Genomic DNA, 22931 nt, shown 5'->3' with positions numbered 1-22931 from the left:
CGAGCTGCAGAAATTCCTGCATCTCCTCATGGCAGTAGGGCTGCAGTGTGTGCATGTGGGCTGTCTTTGTGAAGGTGATCTTTGTGTCAGCCTGCTGACCCTCCACCTCAAACAGCAGCCTTTGCGTGTCAGCATCTGTCACCACTGGACTCCGTCAGCCACTCAAACAGTAGCGAGTGCGTGCGGGCGTACGTGTGTGCGTGTGTGTGTGTGTGTGTGTGTGTGTGTTTCTGCCTGGGGGGGGGGAGGAGGGGGTGAGAGAAAGAAAGAGCAAAGATTAGAAAAAAATAAAGTGTAAGAAAGACAGAGGAAAGAATGAGAGGAAAGAAGAACGTATCCGTCCCCGTCCCCCCCCATAGAAGTTCTTGGATACAAACTGGCGCCTGTCATGTAATCTTCTTGTTCACTGTCTAATTATGAATCCCATGTATTGATCTTCTTAGAATGCTGTGCATGACATTAGGGCACCAAACAAAATCATATCCTGAACCGGCTCATCTAGTCATTAGCCCCACTTACTTTTCATTCTTCACTGCAACTGAGTGAAGACAGTGCCAATGAGTGCCAATGTGTCTAATTGGATTGCAGCTTGACCAGAAATATGCTTCTCTATTATTACCTGCATTTTAAAACACAAATGATAGCTTAATTATCCTGCACATTATTTGAAAGAAGAGAATGATTGCAGTGACCTTTCTGTTTTGACTCAGCTTACACAATGGTATAACCTTTCAGCAACCTGTGGTTAAAATTAACATGTTCCTTAGCCTTGTCTTCTTACTGTTATCTACTCCCGAAAGCATTGCTTCTGAAATTGTTTTATTGAATGCTTAACTCTATTCTGCATGCCAGCTGAGTCCAGAAATAATTTATAATTAACAGCAGGCACCATTTTATTCATTTGCATTTCCATGCTGCGTTGTTTGCTCCACTTTATAAATAATCATTTAAATGAGCTTTCCTCAACTTATTTGGTAAATACATACATAAAATATATATCACTCATTAGTGAAACAGATGTGCTTCAAGTGATCATTGATTTTAAACCAAAAGGTAACAGGAGGGAATCTTATCTGTTGAGAATACATAATGAGTTTCAGGAAATAAATGCATTGAGTTCATATATACTGTCTCTTGTTGTTTATGATATGTCTTGGTTTGCTTATAGGCAAAAATGGTGAGAAAGTGTTTACTGTTTAAATGCTCATGTTTGATAAACCCAATGTGGCCAAATTCTTCAACAAAATAGCTGCTTGTTTGCTACCTTTTCCAGTTACCTTGTCACTATTATATTGTTTGGTAAGAAAGCAGCTGCTTCATGGTAGTTAAAGGGGGACAAACATCTCAAGGTGTTACACACCTTCAAAGAAGAACTTCAGTGGGATGATAGATTTACATATATTGAGGAAAAAAAAAAAAACTCACCAAGTTGTGTAGTTGGTTTCTTCACTAACCTGGCAGATATGCAAACTTCATAAAGATGCGTGAGAATCCAGCACTGGTACCATTACATCTTTCCAATATTCATTTTAGTAGAGCTATAGTTGATTTATGCACGTAGGTAGTGCAAAAGAAGTGCAAGGAATTTTGAGATCTGGACTGCTGGAAGGGTAGTGCAGACAGGACGACAGAATGCGTTCTTTCCAACCAACAAGATTAAAAAATAACCACGCTCTCCCCCTGGAAGAATCGTGTCTCACTTAGCCTGCTCTTCCAAAGCTGACTTCATGAAAGATACATTTCAACATCACATTGGCCTGCAGTCTTTGTTCTGTCCAAGACGTCCTTTTATGTGACTCTTTGTCATTCATTACGACTGGGTGTACATGCAGATGTGTAACAAATGATTTATCTGCACCAAGGTAGCATGATGGAGCTATCAGCTCACACATAGCAAGAGTGACACAGAAGGTGTCTTCAGCAGATGCTGAGAAGAGGGGTCTGTTCATTACCGTTACAGCAGAAGAACTGCCGATCCTCAGCTGTCAAGGGGAAAAGAGCTAAAGTGTGTCCAAAGAAGTTTCAAAGAATTGGTCCTGGGTTTGGCTTTGCTCAGGTCCCATTAGACTTCTTGGGTCTAAACCTAGGGCTTAACTAAAAGGAGGGGCTTTCTGCTGGAGACAAGGAGAATGAGCACAGGAGCATTTGTGTAATTCTTGGGGGCTCAGCAGGTCGCTCTGTTCAAGGACATCTGATCAGTCAAGGATTTCTGAGCCTGTCTGCTTCTGGAAACATCACAGTCCAACTAAACCTTATTTTAGAAGGAGGGCAACAGATAAGAGACTGACATTAAAGACCTGATTTCTGTACCTAAATGACCCTGGTGCTAAGGTGCAGTATGCAGGTGGTAGAGAAATGCTGCATGGGAAAAACGCATAGATAGATAGATAGATAGATAGATAGATAGATAGATAGATATTTAAAAAGGTGCTTTGAGGTTATTTCAGCACAGTCTGTGCAATAATGTGGAGCAAACTCTTCCTCTGTGGTTGAGAGGAGCTCACGACTGAGAGTGTTTCATTCTGGGACTCTTTACTCCTAAGTGCTAAAAATCGAGAGGACTCCAGTGCAACTCATACAGCCTGAATTATCGGTTAAAGCAATAAATCACCCCTCATTGGGGTGCATAGCACACAGATTCATGGCCAGGTAGCACTGCATGGCAATTTCACATTGTAAAGTGGTTCGAAAAGGAGAAAAAAATAAAATAAAAGCAGACTTTGACAAGGAAATTAAACAGGTTAATATTTGAGGATTCTAATACTGAGCTCCTGCTACACGTGGACAGGGCAACAAGAGCGCAGATATAATTACATTTTAATGTACTCTATTTTTCTTCACATCATTTCAAATTCCACAAGGACTGATCATCCTAATTAAAGACACATGTTTTATTTTGGAAATGAAAGAAATCTGATTTAACCAAGAGAGGTGATTTAGGGGAGAATTCGGTACTTTGCAAGAAATATCGAGAACAGTCTGACGGGAGTGCTAATAAGCAGCGTGAATTCCATGCAAAAAAAAACTCTTGAAGAAGATTATACCGTTTTAATCTACAGTATAAAATGTCAGCTGCAAGGACGTTTCCATGCAATATGTTAGTATGGAAACATGGACCAGGAGATTAATCTTAAAATCTGTGTTTCAGAAGCATTTCCTCCTACCCTTTTTAAAGAATACATTATGGTCATTTGAAAGGAGAACTAGCCATGTGCTGATGATCTAAAGCAGCCTTTGGCATCTGTTACCCTCCCGTTTAATCCAAAAATAAACTGCGTTGTGCAAACACCCTTGTCTAATTCAGAAATGGCCGTTGTCATTTCAAGCAAATTGTGTAACTGGTTGGGTAATGTTGTATGGATGAGCAACTGAATCACCTTGAAAAACATTATGCAGAAAGTAGAGAGGAAAAAAAAAAAAAAAAAAAAAAAACTTTGTGCAGATGGCCATAACCCTTGTATCTGACAAGTAAGGACAAATCAATGATAAGCTTATCATTGTGTTGATCTAAATTTTGAATTTATTTAGTGGTTTTGTATTAATTAAAACACATGCTTAATTCATGAGTTCATGTGGCTTTAGTAAAGTTTCTGACTGCGTGCCTTTCAAACTTTGGTAACAGTTATTCCTGAACAATAAACGGCAATTATTTAAATTCACTGCAACTTATTTTTTAATAAATGGCTATTTATCAATTCATGAGCACGCATTTTCATTAAGAAATCGACTTGAACTGCAGAAAGCATGCTGGAAATTGTGAAAAACTTAAATTAAACTATTAGGCTCAACTTTTAATTTGCAAAACCGATTTCTAAATCGATACAAGCAGTCCAAGACCTTTTCGAAAATAAGCACAGCTAAACCATATACATCGAGCAAAGGTCCTTGGGCTCCCTTTGGGGAACTTCAGCAGGGGGCTCATCAAAAAATAACCCTTGATCTCTGGGCGAGCTAATGACTTTATAGTGCACTCAAGCTCTGGTCACATGAAAAAGAACAATATTTCGAAGGGCTTCACCTATCTGAAGATGAATATTGAACTAGGTGATACACAGCCCAGCACAGAAAGAAAAGGTCAAATGGGCAGAACGAAATGGTAGAGGTTAGGGTAATAGCAGGCGTCCATATTTCATGCATGTAGGAGAGAGAGGCATACTGAGTTCTGTACAATTCTAACGTCAAACAGTAGGATTCTTCTTCCATCAGATCTTCTCTAATGACATTTAGTCCGGAGGAGGGAACAATTTTGTGCAAAGACTTATAATTTCATACATGTTACTGGTAAATATCAGCAACGCTAATATTCCAATATTTGTGTTTAACCACTAAATGTTAACATTTCAACGGAAATATAAAAATATTAGCGTTGTGTTAAAATGTTAAAACATTCAGTTTTTATTAACCTGGTGACACACAACCTGACTATTTCCAGCAGCGATTCTGCATTTGAACGTTTGCAAAATGTCCGTATTTATTTATTTATGCTCAAATGATGGCGAGCTACTGAAAATGGTACAGAGTCGCTGTGGTTGCATAGCGAAGCAGCGGAGGCTCGTTCCAGCCACTGCCGATATTATTGGAACCGCTGCCATCGTTTCAAAGGTTAAAGTTTAATCTGCGCTTCCTCAAACCCCGCCACCATGCCTAATGGTTTTCGGTCTGTGGTCTCTGATCTCCGGCCTCCATGCAGCGGTCAATTAAAAGCCACGGAAAGGGGGCCTGCTGATGCGGCTGATTGGTGAAGGCTCCACTTGTGCAAGGAAGCTCTGGCCTGGGCAAACTGTGTCCCCAGGCTTCTTTGAATCCCGAGTCCTTGCTAAATTAATCATCTCCGTGCCACCATTGCCACTATGGGCTCAGAATATCCCTCTTGCTTTAAAATTTAAGAAAGATGCTCCCATCTCTTTGACTTCTGCACATACAGGGCACCTACAATGAAGAAAATTGCTCTTTCAATGTATTTTTTTCTTTTTCTTTTCACTGTTGCCTTTTTTTCTTTTCTATTGTTTCTACAGGAATATATTGACTTTACACGAAGGTTCTGAGTAAGTTTGACTCTTACAGGTTTGGAAGGGAAGAAAGCTTTAAAGACCATTTCTCTGTAATTTTTCCTCATTAATTAAACATTTCATTTAGCATCCAGGCCAGCCAAGGGAATTATACTGTTTCAATTGATTGTAAAGATGTTAAATGGTGACAAAATCAACAAGAAAGGCCAAACCGCTAATCAAGCTATGTACATTTCCATTAGTAAAATCGCCCATCTGAGTTTTGTCATGCAACAAAGCAGCATGTAGCTTTAGGAACGTTTCTAGTGCACTTGTGCGCTGTCCTCATGCTGTCACTCTTGACAGCCAAGCTGCCACTTGATCCATCTCATTTCCTGGAGTTCCCTTTCTTCCTGACACTATGGAATGTGTTCATTGACACTGGCGCGGCAGCATGCTTTCAGGAACCCGTATCAGAAACATCAAAAATGGTGCTAAATAGTTGATTTTCCAATAAAAGCTGATAGGGCCTTTGTATCTGGGGACCAGTGATACACCACTAAGTCCTGCATTTGAATCTGACCTTATTCTTTGATGTAAATATGTTGGCTGTTATATTTGGATCCTCCGCTACATTGAGTACCTGATAATGTTCCAGCACCTATTTCAATCTTATTTTTTTTTTTTTTTTTTTTTTTTTATTTATCACTGTTTTATACGTAGACAAACAGGTTCTCATGGGTACCACCAGTCACCTGCCAACCCAGCTTGCACACACACACACACACACACACACACACACACACACACACACACACACAAATATTCCATCCTCACATTTTCCATCCTGCCATCTTTCTTTATGGCCCCTGTGCCGTGCAGTTTCCTCTTTTCAATCTGAAGACAATAAAAGCTTCTTTGAAATTAGACAAAACTGATAAAACCGTGTGTTTGCAAATGAGGTTAAACAGTATAACTGCTTCTGTCCTCCAGTACAGCTTTAATCGCCAGCAGGGGCTATATAATCCATAACAATACTATCACAATTTCTGAGCTGCTTTGCATGACGAGTCAAATTAAATCTTGCCGACACCATGCAAGGATAAGCTAAACGCTGTACCAAATAACTGTAACACACACCGCACAGAAAGGCCTGCTTTTTCTGCAAAAAGACAAACGAATAAGAGGCAGGATTGTTTACTGAAATGCACTAGGAAAGATTTCCTTCAGGACTCAGCGCCAGCGTTGGCCCAGTTCAATCATGCGCTGTACTCGACTCCCTCTGTAGGTAAGAGTCAGTACTATGGTAACCTACCGCTGAGCGAGGATGCAGAGCAGGACACTAATGTTCCTGCAGCTGAGCTGTGACCAAACAGCAATAAAGGCAGGTCAGTTTAGGTGACATTCTAAATCACATGTCATCAAAAGACAGACGAGCCTTGTCTGGTGCCTTCTTCTATTTAAACAGAAAAAAAATGAGCCCATTGTTTGAGGAACCAGGGTCTTAAAGTTCAGTGAAATAAATCCTTCCACACTGTTCTCCACTGGGTCAACACTGTCATATTCATTTAACGCTCAATAAGCCTCCTCAAACCAGCACGCCCTTCTTCTGGCTAACTCGTACACATTTTTCAAAAGTATGGATGGACAATTAAAGACAAATATAATGCTTAGTAGGTAACTTAAAGCTTAATCTGTGGAAAAAGAGATACAACCGCTGCAGCTTATGACATTTCTCAAAGGATTATAAAAAAGAAAGCTGCTTGAAATATTGCTGTAGAATGGTATTAGGGGCCTCCACCCCTTTGAAATGTCAATCTGCCCGTGGACTGCCAGATCCAGAGTGAGAAAAGCGGATTATTACATGTGTGAAACAATGCAAGTGCTTACTGTACTGGGCTTTTCACTCCTACAGCTCTGATGCTACCGATGGCTTCTGACGAGCAAACATCCTCGGGAACAAAGGCGTCCAAACCAAGAGAAGCAGGTGACCTACACCCCCGGCTCCCCTCCGCTGAGTTGCACCCTGGAAAATGTCCAAGTTCCCCAAGCTGGGCGTAGAAGCTGAACACCAGGGACACATTGTTTCTAATCTCGCATCCCTTTTACTTGTGCACAGCTGTGTGTATCTGTCTGTGCGCCTGTGCATGCATGCATGTGTGCACGTGTGTGTTTACACTGTATGTAAATAAGAACTTGCTTACCAATGTTGATTTTGCCCCAAAAAAAAAAAAAGTCAGGGAGAAATTCCGGAAGCCTGTCGGTGAACTCATGAGAATTGATGAGTCCTGTCTCTACAGCACCGTCCTCTCAGCCCCTGGAAAGCCAGTCTCCAAATGGGACTTTGCTGTCAAAGGAGTCTGCACAGAAGTACATCCGCATCTCCTGGCACTATGCAAATGCAACACCAGCGATGCCGTACACCTGGTTTAATAAATAAGGCATGCATGCTCCATTTTCATTTCAGCGTAACAAGCCGTCCCATCAAACCACAAAAAGCACATTTAATGCATATCTCGCATTGATCGTCCAGTCTTGCCCTGAAGTGTCAACATCATAACCACATCCACTGAGCCAAAGGGAAAGCCAAGTTCAAAGTACCAATAGCAAAAATTAAATGGGGAGAAAAGGTGCATTGGTGGACAGCGTGACTGTTACACATGAACAGCGCAGGGTGATCCTACATGACATATGATGGTGTAAAAGAACCTCTTTTCCGGTCACTTTAATTAACCCATGGAGAAAGGTGCTGGTGAACTCACCCAGAGTGTACAGAGGGTCTGGCAGTCCGTGCTCCGCTTGTCCCAGAGGCTTGTGTGTGTTAGTGGGAAGCCTTTCACGGGGTGATCTCCACGCCGGAGGAATGCACCTAGGTGCCCTACCCACCAGCTCCCCTTCACTCGCTGCTGCCCGGGGCTGAGCCACACGGCCGGCTGCGGGATAATCCGCACATTGTCCACATCCTCCCAGCAACCTGGACCAAGCACACACCTGGCTACGGCACCACTGTGGCTCGAATCCCCTAAGAAGAAGCCACAGCAAAGTCCTTAAGTTACCCTTTGAGATTTAGTCCCAGTTTTAATTTGCAAGAGGAAAAAAAAAAAAAAAAAAACTGCAGGGGGGGAAAAAAGGGTCGTGACCCAAATCAAGCCAGGAAATTCAAACCCGGAGTTCAGGATGGAGCCAAAAAGAAGGCGGCAGGAGATGAGGAGGAGTTAAGAGCGCAGCTCTTCATTGTAGGTGCGTTATTCCGGGCTGCAGGTGTCCCCCTCACTCAGGGGGAGGGCGATACATCCGAGGAAAGCGGGGCTCGAGCTCTGCTCTTCCACGGAGCCCCCCCTGGGTACTTAGCCATTTAGCGGAGCAGCCTCACCTGCCTCTAGAGCAGTGAGCCGTCTCCGTGTGTGTGCCAGAGATCCAGGACTACAGATGTCCATGCTACAGTCATCGTTCACTGTCACGCCGTGCACTGGAGAGCAGCTCCGCCGCCGCCGCCGCCGCCTCCGCCCGGCTGTCAGGATCCCGATCCCTCGGCTGCTCTGTGTGTCTGTCGGGTAGGAGTCTCTTTCTTTTCTCGCAGCGCTCGCTGACAGACTCGGGCGGCCACGCCTCCCCAGCTCTGATTGGCCGATTTGCTATTTGGGGGCGGGCAGCGGCGGAGTTCGAAGGGGAGGGGAGCGCGCGAGCGGAGGACACGCCGCGCTCGCGGAGCCTGGAGGGACAGCCTGGCTAATGAAAGCGAAACGCTCCCCCCCCCCCCCCCCCCCCCCCACCCTCCATGCCTCAGCCAGTTGTCTACTGCAAATTTGTCGTGACTCTGGGGGACATGGATGCATACTGACAAAGTCCGCAGTGTTCTTCGGGGAGCGATATCTGCCTCTCTTACGCGCGGTAAATCCAAAAAGTCAGGACGAGATCCCCTGACGGACGAGGCGCGAGCGCCAAGCACAGACAGAGCACGTGCTTTCTTCTCCCATTTCTGCGAGCGCGGAGCTGCGCGCTTTGCGAGGTCCGTGAGCGCAGCGCTTGGACGTGCGACGCTCCCGAGCGCAACCTGCTGCTTTCCGGAGCGTCTGACGGGCGCGGAAGCGGAACGTGGGCGCTCCACGTGAAGCGCGTCGCGCCCCGAGCTCCAGCATCCACATAATGGATGGCTTTGCAGCTGCTTCCTTGCAAACAAGTGTGAGGATTAAACCAAAAATTGTGAGGCTGATGAAGCGCTTTGATAGCAAGAGGCAAGTTTTACATTTAGCATGCATTCACTGAAATTTTAATTTCAAATGCCAAAGGAAAGTGTAGAATTTTCCCTTATCTCACTCTCGGTTCCCACTGCAGAAACTCCCATTTTCCAGCACATGGAATAATTACAGCCCCAGACAGTCTCGTTTTAAATAGTTAATTCTCTTTACAATTTGCTCTTAGCTGTAACAACTTCATTGCCCTGAGCCCGGTGTTTTAACCACTATAGCCTGGCACATTGCTTGGGTTCTGTGTATTTCTTTTTTTTTTTTTTAATTTAATCTGACTGACTGAATTTTAGGTTTAATAATTCTGCATCGTGGAGATTAATTTTTGCCTCGGCCCTTCTTCATTACTTGATTTTTGAGCAAAACTTCACGTTGTTTAAAGGAAAACTCAGGCATCAAAGGATGAAACTGCTTATATTTCTTAAACAGCAAAAGATATAAAGATATAAATGACTTTAGAGACTCCACAATCCCCTTTATTTCCTGCAGTCCCAACATCAGACAAAAAATAAATATAATTAAGATGTATAAATATGTAAATATACTCATGGCATCTCCCCAGGAACTGGGAAACATTTTGGCCTTTCTTTGGCTATTTCCCCTGTCTCGCCCAACATTAGAAAGCTTAATGACAACCAATAATCTACAGATGGTGGAACACCAGGATACACAAGCCTTCAGATCTTTCTGCTTCTTGTGGCATCGTTTCACATGCCAGCAACAGATTACCTTGCCAGCTGCCGTCGGCTCAAGGGGGAGGCTGTGCCCATCTTAGTTGGAAGGTCAAACATTTCAAGTGCTTCTAAAGCTTAGCCGAGGAACCCAGAACCTTCTCACAGTACTCTGGTGACTCAGGTGTCTGTTTTGACAGAGCGATGTAGTTTATACAACAGCATCTGCCCAAAATGATTTCTGTGCAGATGATGTTGAAATGAAAATCCATCTTTGTTGAAAGAGAACTGCTAGGCACATTCTTTAGCTTAGACACATCTTATTAAACATCATGTCCATTTCCAGGACCTTAGTTCAGGTCAGCGTAAAACGACTTAGCATGCTTAGTGAGACATTTCAAGATGTGCTCTGTATAGAGCAAAAGCTGTACTTGATCCTGGATGAGGCCTGAAAGCAACAGATCATAATTGAATTGTTTTTTGATTACAGGGGCTTGCATTCACTTCGGGAGGCAGGGCTGCTCAGTGGGTTGTGCTGTTTCCTTACATGTTCTGGTTTGGTTCAAATCCAGCACCAGCTCTATCATGTTGTTCCTGTATTTGCTGTAGTTACCTGGAGTTTCCATGGTTTCTTCTCTTTGTCAACATTTTTCCTAAATAATAGATGTTATAAAACAAAAACAGTTCTTCATGCGAGTAGTCACTGCCAACTCCGCAGATTCTGAGTAAAAATAAAATATACATCATGTTCTTATGTTTCTTTTACTTTTGATATTTCAACATTTTTGTTTTTATTGTTTTTTTGTACTATTTTATTATTATTAAAAATATGAAGAAAAAGTAAGCTGCAGGTGGGTTTATGAAAAAATAAAGGTGAAGCAGTGAATCATTCTTTGTGTCCTTACCATCCAGTCTCAACGCAATATGCTGCACTCAGTCTTTCTTGCCTGTGCTAATCTGTAGTCCTGTAATGGGCGACAAAATAGCTCAAGTGTTTGAACATGCTCAGATACAGTAAGATTAACACATGCGTCAGTTGTGGGGGGAGGATTACCTTGGTAAAATATTTCTACTGTTAGGGTGTGTCCTTATGCTGCTGCTCTTTCTAACAAGCAGTTTATTTAAGACAGACTATGAGTCAAAATGCAGACCATCCTGGTTTGTCTCTGAAATCTTGTTAGTCCCGGCAGATGCAGACATAGAGGTTTTGCACCGAGGAAGCAGTTTTTCAGAACCTTTGTAAAAATTGCTAAAAAGGCCATAGCTTCAGATTCTACAGGTTACACTTAATTCAATAATTTTTTCCCCTAAGCACTTTACTAAATACCCTTTTGCTCTGTGAAATTATTTGACCTGACCATGTAAAACAAAGACCTGAAACAAGACAACAGTAATAAGGTACTGATGTAAAACTTCAGGAATTTTATTTATTTATTTATTTATTTATTTACTTACTTACTTACTTACATATTGTAATCATGCATGTCATCTGTCAGTCCAGTTTCAATAGCTGTTTCTCCATACCAGGATCTAGTGAATTGAAGCATGTCGCAGAAGTGTTGGATGCAAGGTTCAGAAGGGGACAGCCTTGGACGGGACATCAGTCCATTGCAGGGTTTGTAATGATGCATTTTTGAGCATATTCCAGTCTTGTCGGAATATTTATGCAGTGGCCCAACAACCTCTCCAGCTGTTGGGGAACAAAAAAATATGATCAATTTTCCTTTATGAAGTTATACACAAACTTGATTAAATATCTTGAGGTTATAATCCCCTTGTAGATGTAAATTTATGTGCACATGTGTATGTGGGAGTGAAGTGGACTTTTTTAGAAGTAATAGTTTAAGTTTTAATGTAATTCTATGTGTCATGGTGACTCCATTGAAAATGACACAGTGGAATTGCACCATCTCTAGCTGCTAATGCATCTTAACAAAGAAAACCGTAGGTGTCCACATTAATTATTAACGTTCATAACACATTCATACACTACTTCAAAGCTCGTTAAAATACAAAATATCAATTCTTGAAAGTCCATCAGATTTTTGTTCTCTCCTTTTGGCGATTAGTTTTTATTATATTAGTACAAAACCTGCAAGGGATGAAGCTGCCGACAACACAACTGACAGTGTTTTACTATTTTTTTTCAGTTAATTGGCAAAGAGCTCACTAATAATGTATAAAAGCAGCAAGATAATTTTCCTCTCTTTTCACCTGGATGATACCTAGATTTTTTTCTTTTTTTTTTGGTTTCTTTCTTCAGGAAGTAAATGGAACTTCTTCATTTTCTGAAAACTGCATTTACATTTACATAAATGCTTTTTGCCTATCTTGACTGCTCTTGGTATGTCTTAAATACTGCACTACAGCATGCCAGCTGTTATAAAATAAAATGACCTTTTCTTTTTAAAACACACTTATCGATCATTAGGTCAGAACTTTATTTTATAGAGTGGGGTTCCTATTAGTAAAACACATAATGTTCTGCCAGTGCCAACCACCTTTAATGTACACAGATAATGAAAGTACATTACAAGTACAAAAATTGCACTGGTAAAAATTAGCTCTTTTTAGAACGTTGGCACGCAAATGGCTATACTTCATTTAACTTTGTATGTACCAGTATAGTTTGTGCTGGTTAGATGTGGGCTCATGTGTTAAACGCTGAAGGATCATGTATTTATTTATCTTTGGATATGAGAATAAAACTGTGTTCTCTACTTAAACGATATGAGCAATACACATGGAACAGGTTTTTTTTAGCATTTCTGTTAAATTGAAAATGTTGAAGCTGAAAACAAAGTGAGAAGAGAAAAATTTGATTACCGTGACAAAGTGATTTTCACCTGATATGTTTCATGTTGGGTTCAGGCTGAACTAGGAGGAGTCCATAATCCTCACAGTCGGTCCCTGGCTGCCCGGTTCTTTATAATTCTAGACTGGCAAAGTACAAATAGCCACAGAGAAGAGAACCTGCATGACTGGCAGTTAGCCACAAGACAGGAATAGAGGTCAAAGAAAAATTAATTTAAATGGAAACAGTTGTTTCCTTTGCTGCTATATTATATTGTCAGCATAATGTTAGTACACTGTATTACTCAGAATATAGTTCACTGAGATGCAATTTGCTATTTTACTATGATGACAATAATAAACAATAACATACCAAAATTAAATTTACCCACAATACATGTTAATGGTTCAGGCTGCAGTAAACCAGTAGAACACAATACATCATTTGTAGTTTATCTGACCTTGTGTACTGTTTGGGTTCCTCTGCTCAAATCCTCTCCTACACTCATCTGAACTGCTGAATATCTAGCTTCACGTTCTCTTCAACACTTGTCTAGCTTGTCTATAAGAGCCCTTTCCTTGCATGGGGGACATCTAAGTTCCACTTTTCTACATATCCCTGCCCACAATAAACCACCTCCTGGCCAACAGAAAAGCCAAAATGTTCTACATCCCATCTGTGAACATGATTATAAAAGTGTGTGTGCATAATAAAAGGAATATTATAAAGCAAACAAAAGGAAATCACAAAAACTAATGAGGACACTTCCAAAACAATACCATATGTGAGTAATTAATTTTACATACCAAAAGCATGGCATATGTGTCTTACTGGACCAACCTGTTTTTATCGGTCAAAATAATATTTTTCACAAAAAAACTAATGCCATAACTTCATCTTGCCAGTTTCAAAGTGACAACACCTTTAGACTATGAGCTTTTGAGTTTGAATCAACTTGCCAAAACTACCCTACTGTACTTTGTCAGCTGTCTGCTGCTTTTGTAGTATAAGCTATTTAGTGAATGTGACTAAATTAGCTCATGGAAAAGCGATCTTTCAAAATTATTAAAAATTACACCATTATTGATAATGATACCATGGCCTCAATGATCTTCCATGGTGACCGGCTTCATTAAGTCCATTTATATTCTTCCTAAGTGCTGTACATAATAACTTAAACATTACATCTGATGACTCCTTGTACTCATATCAAAGGGATGAGAAAGGCTGGACATGCCTTACCATTGCTTATTATTTACATAATGCTTGTTGGTGAAAATTAAAATGTCTCTGCTAGAAAGGCTTTTCATTGGCAAAAGTCCATCATGAGCACATTTTTATAAAAGTGCCAATGAATACTGTGAGTGATGCTCTTTTGTTCACAAAATGCATTTCAATGTTTTTAGTTCAAGAAAACCCATCTTTATATTGACTATCATGTCCTATATCTCTATAAATAAGAGATATATGTTTTACTGAAAACATACCCAATTCATTCATTTGTTAAATTCTTGAATTAAATGTTGAGCAAAAATCCATTGTGGCATTTATCTGGCTTTTGTTCAAATTTATCCTGGGATGAATTCCCAGTGGGCCTTGAAAGCCTTGCAGTCATGGAAAGACAGAAATATTTGAAACATTATTATCACTGGTTTGCTTTATGTTGTACTCTCTTGTCTATTTAAAAAATTTCTCTTTCAGTTCAAATTTGCATCATTGTATATTATATACTGATTTTCCTTGCAGCACTGTGACTGAAGACAGAAAATAAGAAATAATATATCTTTCTTGTTGAGATTTTAAAATCCTCCCCAGCTATTTTCTGGTTTTACAACTTTTTTTCTTTTCTGTTAAAAAAGCAGAGCACATCATTAATCCTTTCGCATAACTTTTGACATTCAACCAACACAAAAACTTTGAATGGAAAGAAAATAAACTGAAATGTACATGGTTAACTATGTATAAGGGTTACATTGTGTTAAGATGTTCCTGTTTGTCAGAACAGATTTCTTAAGTAAAACTTTTTTTGTGTCGTTAAATACCAGCTCTTTGATCACAGGAAAAGACCACCAGTTGAGCAAATAAAATAGACCTTAATGTGTTTCATAGGCTTCACTAATTATTCAGTTATTTAAATAGTTGTGCAAATGTTTATTTAAATCTACAAATGTAAGGTGGCTTCCTGTGGAGACTTTTCAGTTGCCCACATGATAAACACCACCACATGAAATGTCAATGAAATTCTCAGTGGCAGGCCAAACCAGGCCACAAGTCCACAAGGGTGCAAGTGCACCTGGAAGGAGCCTATTAATGGGATTATGAGCCCAGGTGCAGCCGATCAGTTATTGGACTCAATAAAAGCCATGAGAAAGTGTGAGGGGGTGTGTGTGTATATATATATATATTTATATATATATATATGTCTGAACTAAACAAAACTAAAGCTTTACGATCTCATATATATATATAAGAGTTTTGTTTAGTTTATCTAAGATTTGCTATTGCCTTCTTATGTTCTATCCGTAGTGTGGCTGCCTCATTCTACACACTATATTATTTCTATTACTGTTACATGTGCTTTACTCACTGCTTAGCAATATCAAGATTTGATGTGAATTTTCACTTGTTATTCACCTGTCACTCGGTTTCCTGCAGTATTTAAATTATGAAAAGTGAATACATTATAAAACACAATTCTAAGGACTGCCTCCTAGAATACTTGTGTTAGACAAGAAAAAAAACACATGCATTTCAGATTAAATTAATTTGAGACGACCCGCAGACATTCCCAATCAGAGCCTTATCATTGGTGCAGGGCAAAACAAGCGTGGGCCTGATTCTGAACTACAAATTTATTTATACTGTAGCATGAGTCACAGCTGAAATGCACCCAGTGGTCTCTAATCAGAGAACCCTTACAGAAGAAAAGTTCTGCTTTCTTCTACTTGGAAGACGCTCAAGATTGAACAGGAAGTGCATTCATCAGGGCACACTAAGGGCCTATTTGGGCTGCACCTGCCGTTTGGCTTGCCTGATGCACTTATGCTCCTTTCCCCTCTACACATTGATAAACAATATAGAATAGAGACCCAGTAAACTCTTGTTATGCTCTTTGTGCTTGATCTCTCTTTTCTTTATTGAGTGTCGCCCATTGATGTTTACAGGCCATAGGTAGCAGTCCTGCATTGAGCGCCTCTTAAATTTGCCAGCCCTCCTCACCCATTACTCGCCTGATACACGACAGTAATATTTTGAAGGCAAACGGAGAAGCAGATCTGCAGCAGAATTTATGCCATTCCACACATTAATGAAATCTTTATTTCCTTAACATTTCATAAGGTCAGATAATAATCTGTGCTGTTTTCCTTTTAAAACAGTAATTACAAGTGACCTGCAATTAGCCCTCCTCTTTAATGAGGAAAAAAAAATTAAAAGCCTGCATGTTGCAATATTATTAGCTGATAATTGGCAATTTAAGAAAACTAAAAAAATACCAATTCGAGGAGCCGGTAACATAGCAGTTACATCTGCTGCCTTTGCACCCAAAGGTTGTGGGTTTGAATCCTGCCTCTAGTAGCTGTAGTACCACCCTTGAGCAAGGTGCTTACTGTACAATTACCTAGTTGTATGAATAGGTTAATAATTGGGAAAAAAAAGCATCGGATGAATAATTAAATCTAAATGAGTAACAAAGTAAGAGTGAGACCCCATTAAAGTGAGCACTGTACTGGTAATTTCCATTTATTTAAGTACTTGCAACGCTTATTTTCATAACATGTCAACGGCATTAATACTAAGGATGCTGGAAGATGATAACTATATGCTATTTCTAAGAAATAATGCAAACAAGGAACAAATAATAGCATTACTGCGTGTGCTTTTGTATTGGCACAAAGACGTGTCAGTACATCGATGCGAGGGGAACGTTCACGTTTGAAGCGTGCAAAAGACGGATCTGGGGGGACATTGACATCGTGCGACTAACGCCAGCCTGGTTCTTGCGCTGCCTGCCTGGGTTCGCTGCCACTCCGCGCGTTTCAATGGAGTCATATGGACACTTCCAACGAGGGGGCAGCCGCGCGGCTCCCGTCGCCGTCTCCTCGCGCAGGGCCGCTTTAAAACGCCACTGAGCGCGGGGAGCAGCTCGAGGAGACATTTGCAGCACCCACGGCGGCCAAGAATTGCGGTTTCCGTGGGAAAAAACGGCGGCGGGACTGCTCGTTTCCCATCCGAATTCCTCCCCCCACCCCCATCCAACGTCGTGCCGCCGCCTGCGCCTCGCGCTCGTGACGGAGGGCGGCAGGCAGCGCGCGAGCGGGGCAGCAGCACCGCGGCACCGGGCATCATCATGGAGCCCCGCGTCCTCCTCGCCTTCCTCCTGTGCGCCGTGGCGGCTCTGAGCGCCGAGGAGGACCAGTCGCAGGACCTCGAGTGCAAGACGAAGAGCGTGACCGTGTCGGCGCTGCCGTTCCTGCGGGAAAACGACCTGAGCATCATGCACAGTCCGTCGGCCTCGGAGCCCAAGCTGCTCTTCTCGGTGCGCAACGACTTCCCCGGAGAGATCGCGGTGGTGGACGACCTGGAGAACACCGAGCTGCCCTTCTTTGTGCTCGGTGAGCTTTACATTTCGCAGTAAGCGTGAATAGCGGATGCGCGACGAGCCGCAGCCCCCCGACCCAGAGAGCGGACGACCGGCGACGTGCCCCCCTTCTTTTGCAGCCGCGCGCCGTGCGGTCCAGCGGTGCTCCTCAGTCAGACGAGACACAGAGACGTCCGTTTGTTGCGGAGCACCGCTGCTGCCCGGCCGGCGTGTTGCGTGGACAGCGTTCATTATATTGTAATCATTCAACACGCGCGCGCTTTGTTTGGGCGGAAGGCTGCACTAGGCCCTTACAGGTGTGTTTTATTGCTCCGCGCGTGTGCGCGTGCAGCAGAGTCAGTCAGGTGCGATGAGTGACACTCGTCGTCTCGTCTTCTTTCCCCTCTTCTCTTCCTCTGCGCCAACATCTCGACGCGATCGAGCCGTTTTGTGCTTCGCAAACTGTACGTGAGCAGTGTGTGTGTTATGCCTTTCCGCCCCATACTGTTCAGAGATCATCATGTTTTGGGGGAATCATGGCCCCACGTTGGTTTGCTCTTTAAAAACGCCACACATGCCATGCGGTGTCAGGTTTGTTTCGCTGCAAGTGTGTGCAAGCGCGCGCGCGCACACACACACACACACACACTTTATAGACAATTTAACACCATATATATATTGTAGATTACACGGTACAGATAATTTAACGTTTACTGACATTGCAGTACTCTCCAGTCTTCATCTTTAGTTTTTAATTCACGCGTTCCTTTATTTCTAATTATTTTTATGTCCTCATCCAGCAGTGATTACACTTTATTGATCTGTTTTGTGGTGACCTTTGTTTCTTGATTGGGGTGGAAGTCTCCTGCACCTGATGAACAAGAAAACAAAACCACTTTTTTGAGCAATTTTTTTCATATACTTGTCTGTTGACACAACTTTTCTCTTTGCTCTCCTCAGTTGTTCTCTCCCAGTAGTTGACAAACCACCTGTTAAAGTGTCTGTCTTACGTGAGTTCAGCTAGGTATTTTACATCATCACATTTACAGCGTATTTCAGTAGCCGTTTTGTCAGTTCTGTTACCATCATTCTATGCTCAGTGCTTTTTATATCAAGATATAGGTTCCTTCCCATGTCTTTATATCTAAAAGAGGCCAAAAGACTGAGTTGCTGTGCTGTGATCCTGGCAGCTGTCCATGGTGCTGATATCACTGGCAGCCATGCACAACCACACAAAATCAAAGGCTCTTTGGAGATTGAGGCCTCCACGTGGATTATGGTTTTAACATGTATCAAATCATGAAAACTGTTGTAGACAGCGGACGCAGCAATAATAGGAAATATTCAAAGACGATGGCCTGATGTCGCTTCGGCAGATGTGTTCGGCCACACCGCCTCGTTTTGAGTTTCCATCAGTGCGACAGGGATGTCATGCTGGTTTGCACTTGGTATAACTGTCTGCATAAATCTTTGCATGGGGACATTCAAAAAGTGCCTTCAGTTATTTTAGTATATGCAATTTCCGCCCTCACTAATTACAGAAAATATTGCAAAGGTAAAAATTAATTTTTAAGCAAAATAATGACTCAGTAATGCTTCTTTAAGTGAACCAGTATGCCAGTGAATACATACATTTAATGACTTACTGAATTAAATCAGTTTTTGCTTAGTTTATTGGTTTTCTGTAACATGCAGGAACCAGTTTAATTAATTAGACCAGTGAAAACTATTTATTCTCACTGTAGCTGTAAGGTGGATGTAGACACATACATATACATGCCTGTTGGCTTACTCTAAAGAACAGCTAAAAAGTTAATAATTGTTAGTGTATGGATTGATTATATACAGAAATGGGATATGTACATTCGACCAACCCTTAAACTGGGGTATAACCCATCAGTCTTTCCATGATCCCTTTCAAAATCAGTTTCAAGCAATTCACAAGAGAGCTTTGGCATTTATTCCAGATGCATAAAATGATTTTACATATTTAGCCCCTGAGTAAAAATTCAGATGGTGCCACAAATAGTTTCCTTCACAACCCAGTTACAATTAGACATGTTAAAGTCTTAAAATTATTTGTTACTCGGAATTTAATTACTGTGCACTGTCACCCATGGTAACCTAGGTTAACCCTTTCATTTCATACTCTTTATAACTGGTATGTGGTAACTCATTCCTCAGTGCAGCAACATTCCTTGCCTAGTTAAAGGGTATGGCAGCAATTTCCCAGCTGAAGCTGTGTCTGTACACCCTAGAGTACAGGTCCTGAACACTCTTCCCAGACCCCTCAGCACTTAGCTTCATCAGGGGACACATTTTCAGGAATACAATTTATATTTTATTGTTTGCAGTTATTTAGAAAATCGCTCAGACTGTTTTATGTAATGACATCAACCTCTCGGTATACCCGTTCCACATGTAAGGTAGGCATTGCATTAAAAACAAGCAATTTAAGCATTGTACTTCAGCCGTCTGAAAAAGAATTGAATTGTTTAGACTCTAATATATCATTGCATTAATTTGTTAAATCAGAGATACGGACATGAAAGAAAAATGCAATACAACATTATTAGTCACACTGAGTATAGTGGTGAAGAAAAATAACTCAGTAAATTAAATAAACAGAAAACAAATTTGTCCTTTTAACTTTCTCAGCAGTGCATCTAACTGAATTGTTTTTTGTGTGGGTGGGCTTTATACCTGCTGTGGAGCTGCACCACATGAGTTTGGTTACTACGTGTAAAAGCTCTCAGCCATCCATCCTTCTTCGTATGCCTTTATCTTCCTTGTAATCGTGTTTGCTCTAAAATATGAACTAAGCTTTATGAACCATGTCTAAACCCCTTTTTTCTCCTTCAGTCACTGCAATGTGAAATAATCCTTCATTGGCCATTGCCTTTCCGTTGGTTTGGATTTTGTTCAAAACGAGTCTACGGTGAAGACCACCTTTTGTTCTGCTCCAGTGATGGAATCAGTCTTAATAAGAGCAAAACTACAAACAGGGCAACACATGGGACAACAGGTAGAATTGGTTCCTCATAGCTTTTGGGCTGCATGTTTGGATATGGGATCTGCCTCAGTCTGAGTTTGCATGTTCTCTCTGTGTTCTTGTAAGCTTCTTCCTGGAACTTTGGCTTCCTAGTCCGAACTCAGTCCGAAGACATGAGATTAAGGTGAATTGGTGACTTTAAACTGCATAGTGTGTATCTGTGACTGAACATATATGTTTGACTTGTGATAGACTGGTGTCCCATCCAGGGTGTACCTTACACCATGCCCTATGCTTTTTGGATGGGCTCTGGACCGCTGTTAGTCTGCACTGGACTAACAGTGGTCCAGAGCAAGAACAATAGGTTCTTCTGGGTGGATGGATGGATGAATGGATGGATGGGAAATAACAAACCCCTCAGCAATTATGTATGCTAGTGGTCTGTAGTGTTAGATGATCCTGTACTAGGTACTTCAATTCAAGTGAATTTAATTTATTTTAATAGTTTGGTCCTCTCACACATTGACACAGAGAGCTGAACAAAGAGATAAGACAAATAAGCAAATGGGATAGTTGACTGTGTGCTATAGTAATACATTACAAACATTGTACTGTGTCCATTGTAAGAGCTGTCCATCTGAATGGGTGCTATATATGGTGAAACATGTAACCCTAACAGGCTAACATGAAGGACATTTCTTACCACTTCAACATTTAACATTTTCTGGGGTGAAAAATTCATCCTACAATAACTAGTACATGAGTTCAAGGGTTAAAAAAAATGGAAGCACGTGTTGTGTGTTTATATCTCTTTCTTCAGAAGAAAATTCTCAGTGCTCATTGAGGTGCATCTCCTTACAGAAGAGCTCTGCAAGCTTAAACTGTGAAAAGAATATATTTCTATATAACAATTTTTGCAGGTTCTGTGCAGCTGCTCAGTATATTTCTGTTTCAATATCACAAAGACTTATGATTTCATTTTATCTGTTGACTTTTTAAAACATCACATATGTTGGCATGCACATTAAAATAAGATGTTTTCCAACTCTTTTTTGCAATCTTTTGATGTACGTGAATTGTTTTAGCTGTGGAAAAAAATGTCATATATATTATGTCAGAAAAGTTTACTTTGAATTACTTGAAATTGGCATGTTCAAGCCATGGCTCAGTTGCCAAGAAACAAAACATGAAACGTTAAAATTACTGTGCACAAACCAAAATAAATGTTATATAAAACATGAGGAATAACATGAAATAATATAACATTAATTTAAATATGATGAGATGAACAGTGGAACTGGATGGACATTACTGTATGATTGGTTCAGAATTACTTACGGTATACCTGTTTCATTTGTTCAGTTGAACAGTGTGTGTTTATTTTTTGTAAACAGTAACATTGTGACAAAATGAGTACATGCATTTTTATTTGATGGATTTTTTGGAGTTTTATGTGTTTAACAGTCGTAGGTGATGGTCTAAACTAACAGTTGTTCGTGAAGATTTCTCTTGTAAGTTTTTTCCAGAGGCATGCAATGAGGAAGGCAGACTTACTTGTAGGCAGATTTTAGTAAGAGAAATTAGCATAAAATAAGGCTTTGCACTCTTTCCAGGCTCTGCTCCCTTATGTAAAATAGTTAAGTTCTTTAGGGTTCTTCTGGCAGCATGATGACTCATTATTTACAGACCTGGGTGTGTTCAGAGTGAGATTTAAGTCAGATTTATCCACATAATTTAAATGCAATAAAAGGTGAAATGAGTCCGATTTTATCTGTCAACAGACATCGATTGTATAATCAGCTTTTCTTTTATCCTACTACTTTCTGTTAGATTTCTATTTGCACTTCTGTTTTGTATAGTTATAATTGTCTTGACAGAGTATCAATATACAGAATAGTACAATGTCATTTCAGGATATATGATGTATATGTTCGTAATGTGGACTTTTGTTAAAACCAGTATTGTTTAACTTTATGTGGTAATTTGCTCTTACATCTGGCCACTGACCTCACCGTATCAGCTATTGATTCACATTTTTTTGCCTTGAAGCAGCTCTAAACCTCAGTGCCCCTGGGCCAAGCAACAATACAGAAGTACCTTAAAATATGCTGAATGAGCACCTGCAGCTTCATGCCTGAATTATTGGCATGTGGAGTATTCCTTTAACCATTGATCTAACATGTAACACAGGCTTTATGTGTTACAGAAAGGCTTGTTATTAATAGATGATTTGGAGGGGCCTGCAAACCTGGTATGTATCCAGCTCCTCCAACAACTCACATGTTGTTGCTGATAAGTGCTATCATTGTTGACTCTTGCCAGCCACATAAAGTGTCTCTAGAAACCTGTGCCCTCCACTTGTATTCTTAGTGTTGAAAGGGGTGAATCCATTGTTCCTGTGATTGAGCCCATCCAGCTAATCACTGCTTCTCCAACTCTTCCAAGAATTGCAGTCTTTTCAAGAGAGTCCAGTTTTCTGTTGATGTGTCCGAAGTGCGATAACCCGAGCCTCATTATTTGTACATCTAATGAGAGTTCCAGCCTGACTTCACCCAATTCCCATTGGTCCTGGTGGTATCCTTCTCGAGCGCCACAGTTTAAAGGATTCAGTGTTTCTACGATTTTTCCAGTAACTATCACATCTATACAGTGTTACAGAA

At 41.0% G+C, this 22931-nt stretch overlaps 2 protein-coding genes across 4 annotated transcripts in view; one reads left to right on the top strand and one right to left on the bottom strand.

The window, feature by feature from the left end:
* Positions 1-8532, bottom strand: part of brinp2 (bone morphogenetic protein/retinoic acid inducible neural-specific 2) — a 102274-nt gene extending 93742 nt beyond the window's left edge. Inside the window, exon 1 of the mRNA XM_018753199.2 lies at positions 7751-8532. The gene's annotated coding sequence lies outside the window, so the exon portion shown is untranslated. The remainder of the gene's footprint in view (positions 1-7750) is intronic.
* A 7845-nt stretch (positions 8533-16377) lies between these two features.
* astn1 (astrotactin 1) overlaps positions 16378-22931 on the top strand; it is a 281101-nt gene continuing 274547 nt past the window's right edge. For all 3 annotated transcript variants that reach the window (XM_029250461.1, XM_029250460.1, XM_029250459.1), the window contains exon 1: positions 16378-17313. In XM_029250461.1, the coding sequence (XP_029106294.1) occupies positions 17049-17313 (265 nt within the window). In that variant the 5' untranslated portion in view covers positions 16378-17048. The remainder of the gene's footprint in view (positions 17314-22931) is intronic.

The sequence above is a fragment of the Scleropages formosus genome, chromosome 3, assembly GCF_900964775.1.
Source record: "Scleropages formosus chromosome 3, fSclFor1.1, whole genome shotgun sequence".
NCBI lineage: Eukaryota > Metazoa > Chordata > Actinopteri > Osteoglossiformes > Osteoglossidae > Scleropages > Scleropages formosus.
The sequence above is the reverse complement of the archived record's forward strand: the minus strand, read 5'-3'. Positions and strand labels throughout refer to the sequence as shown.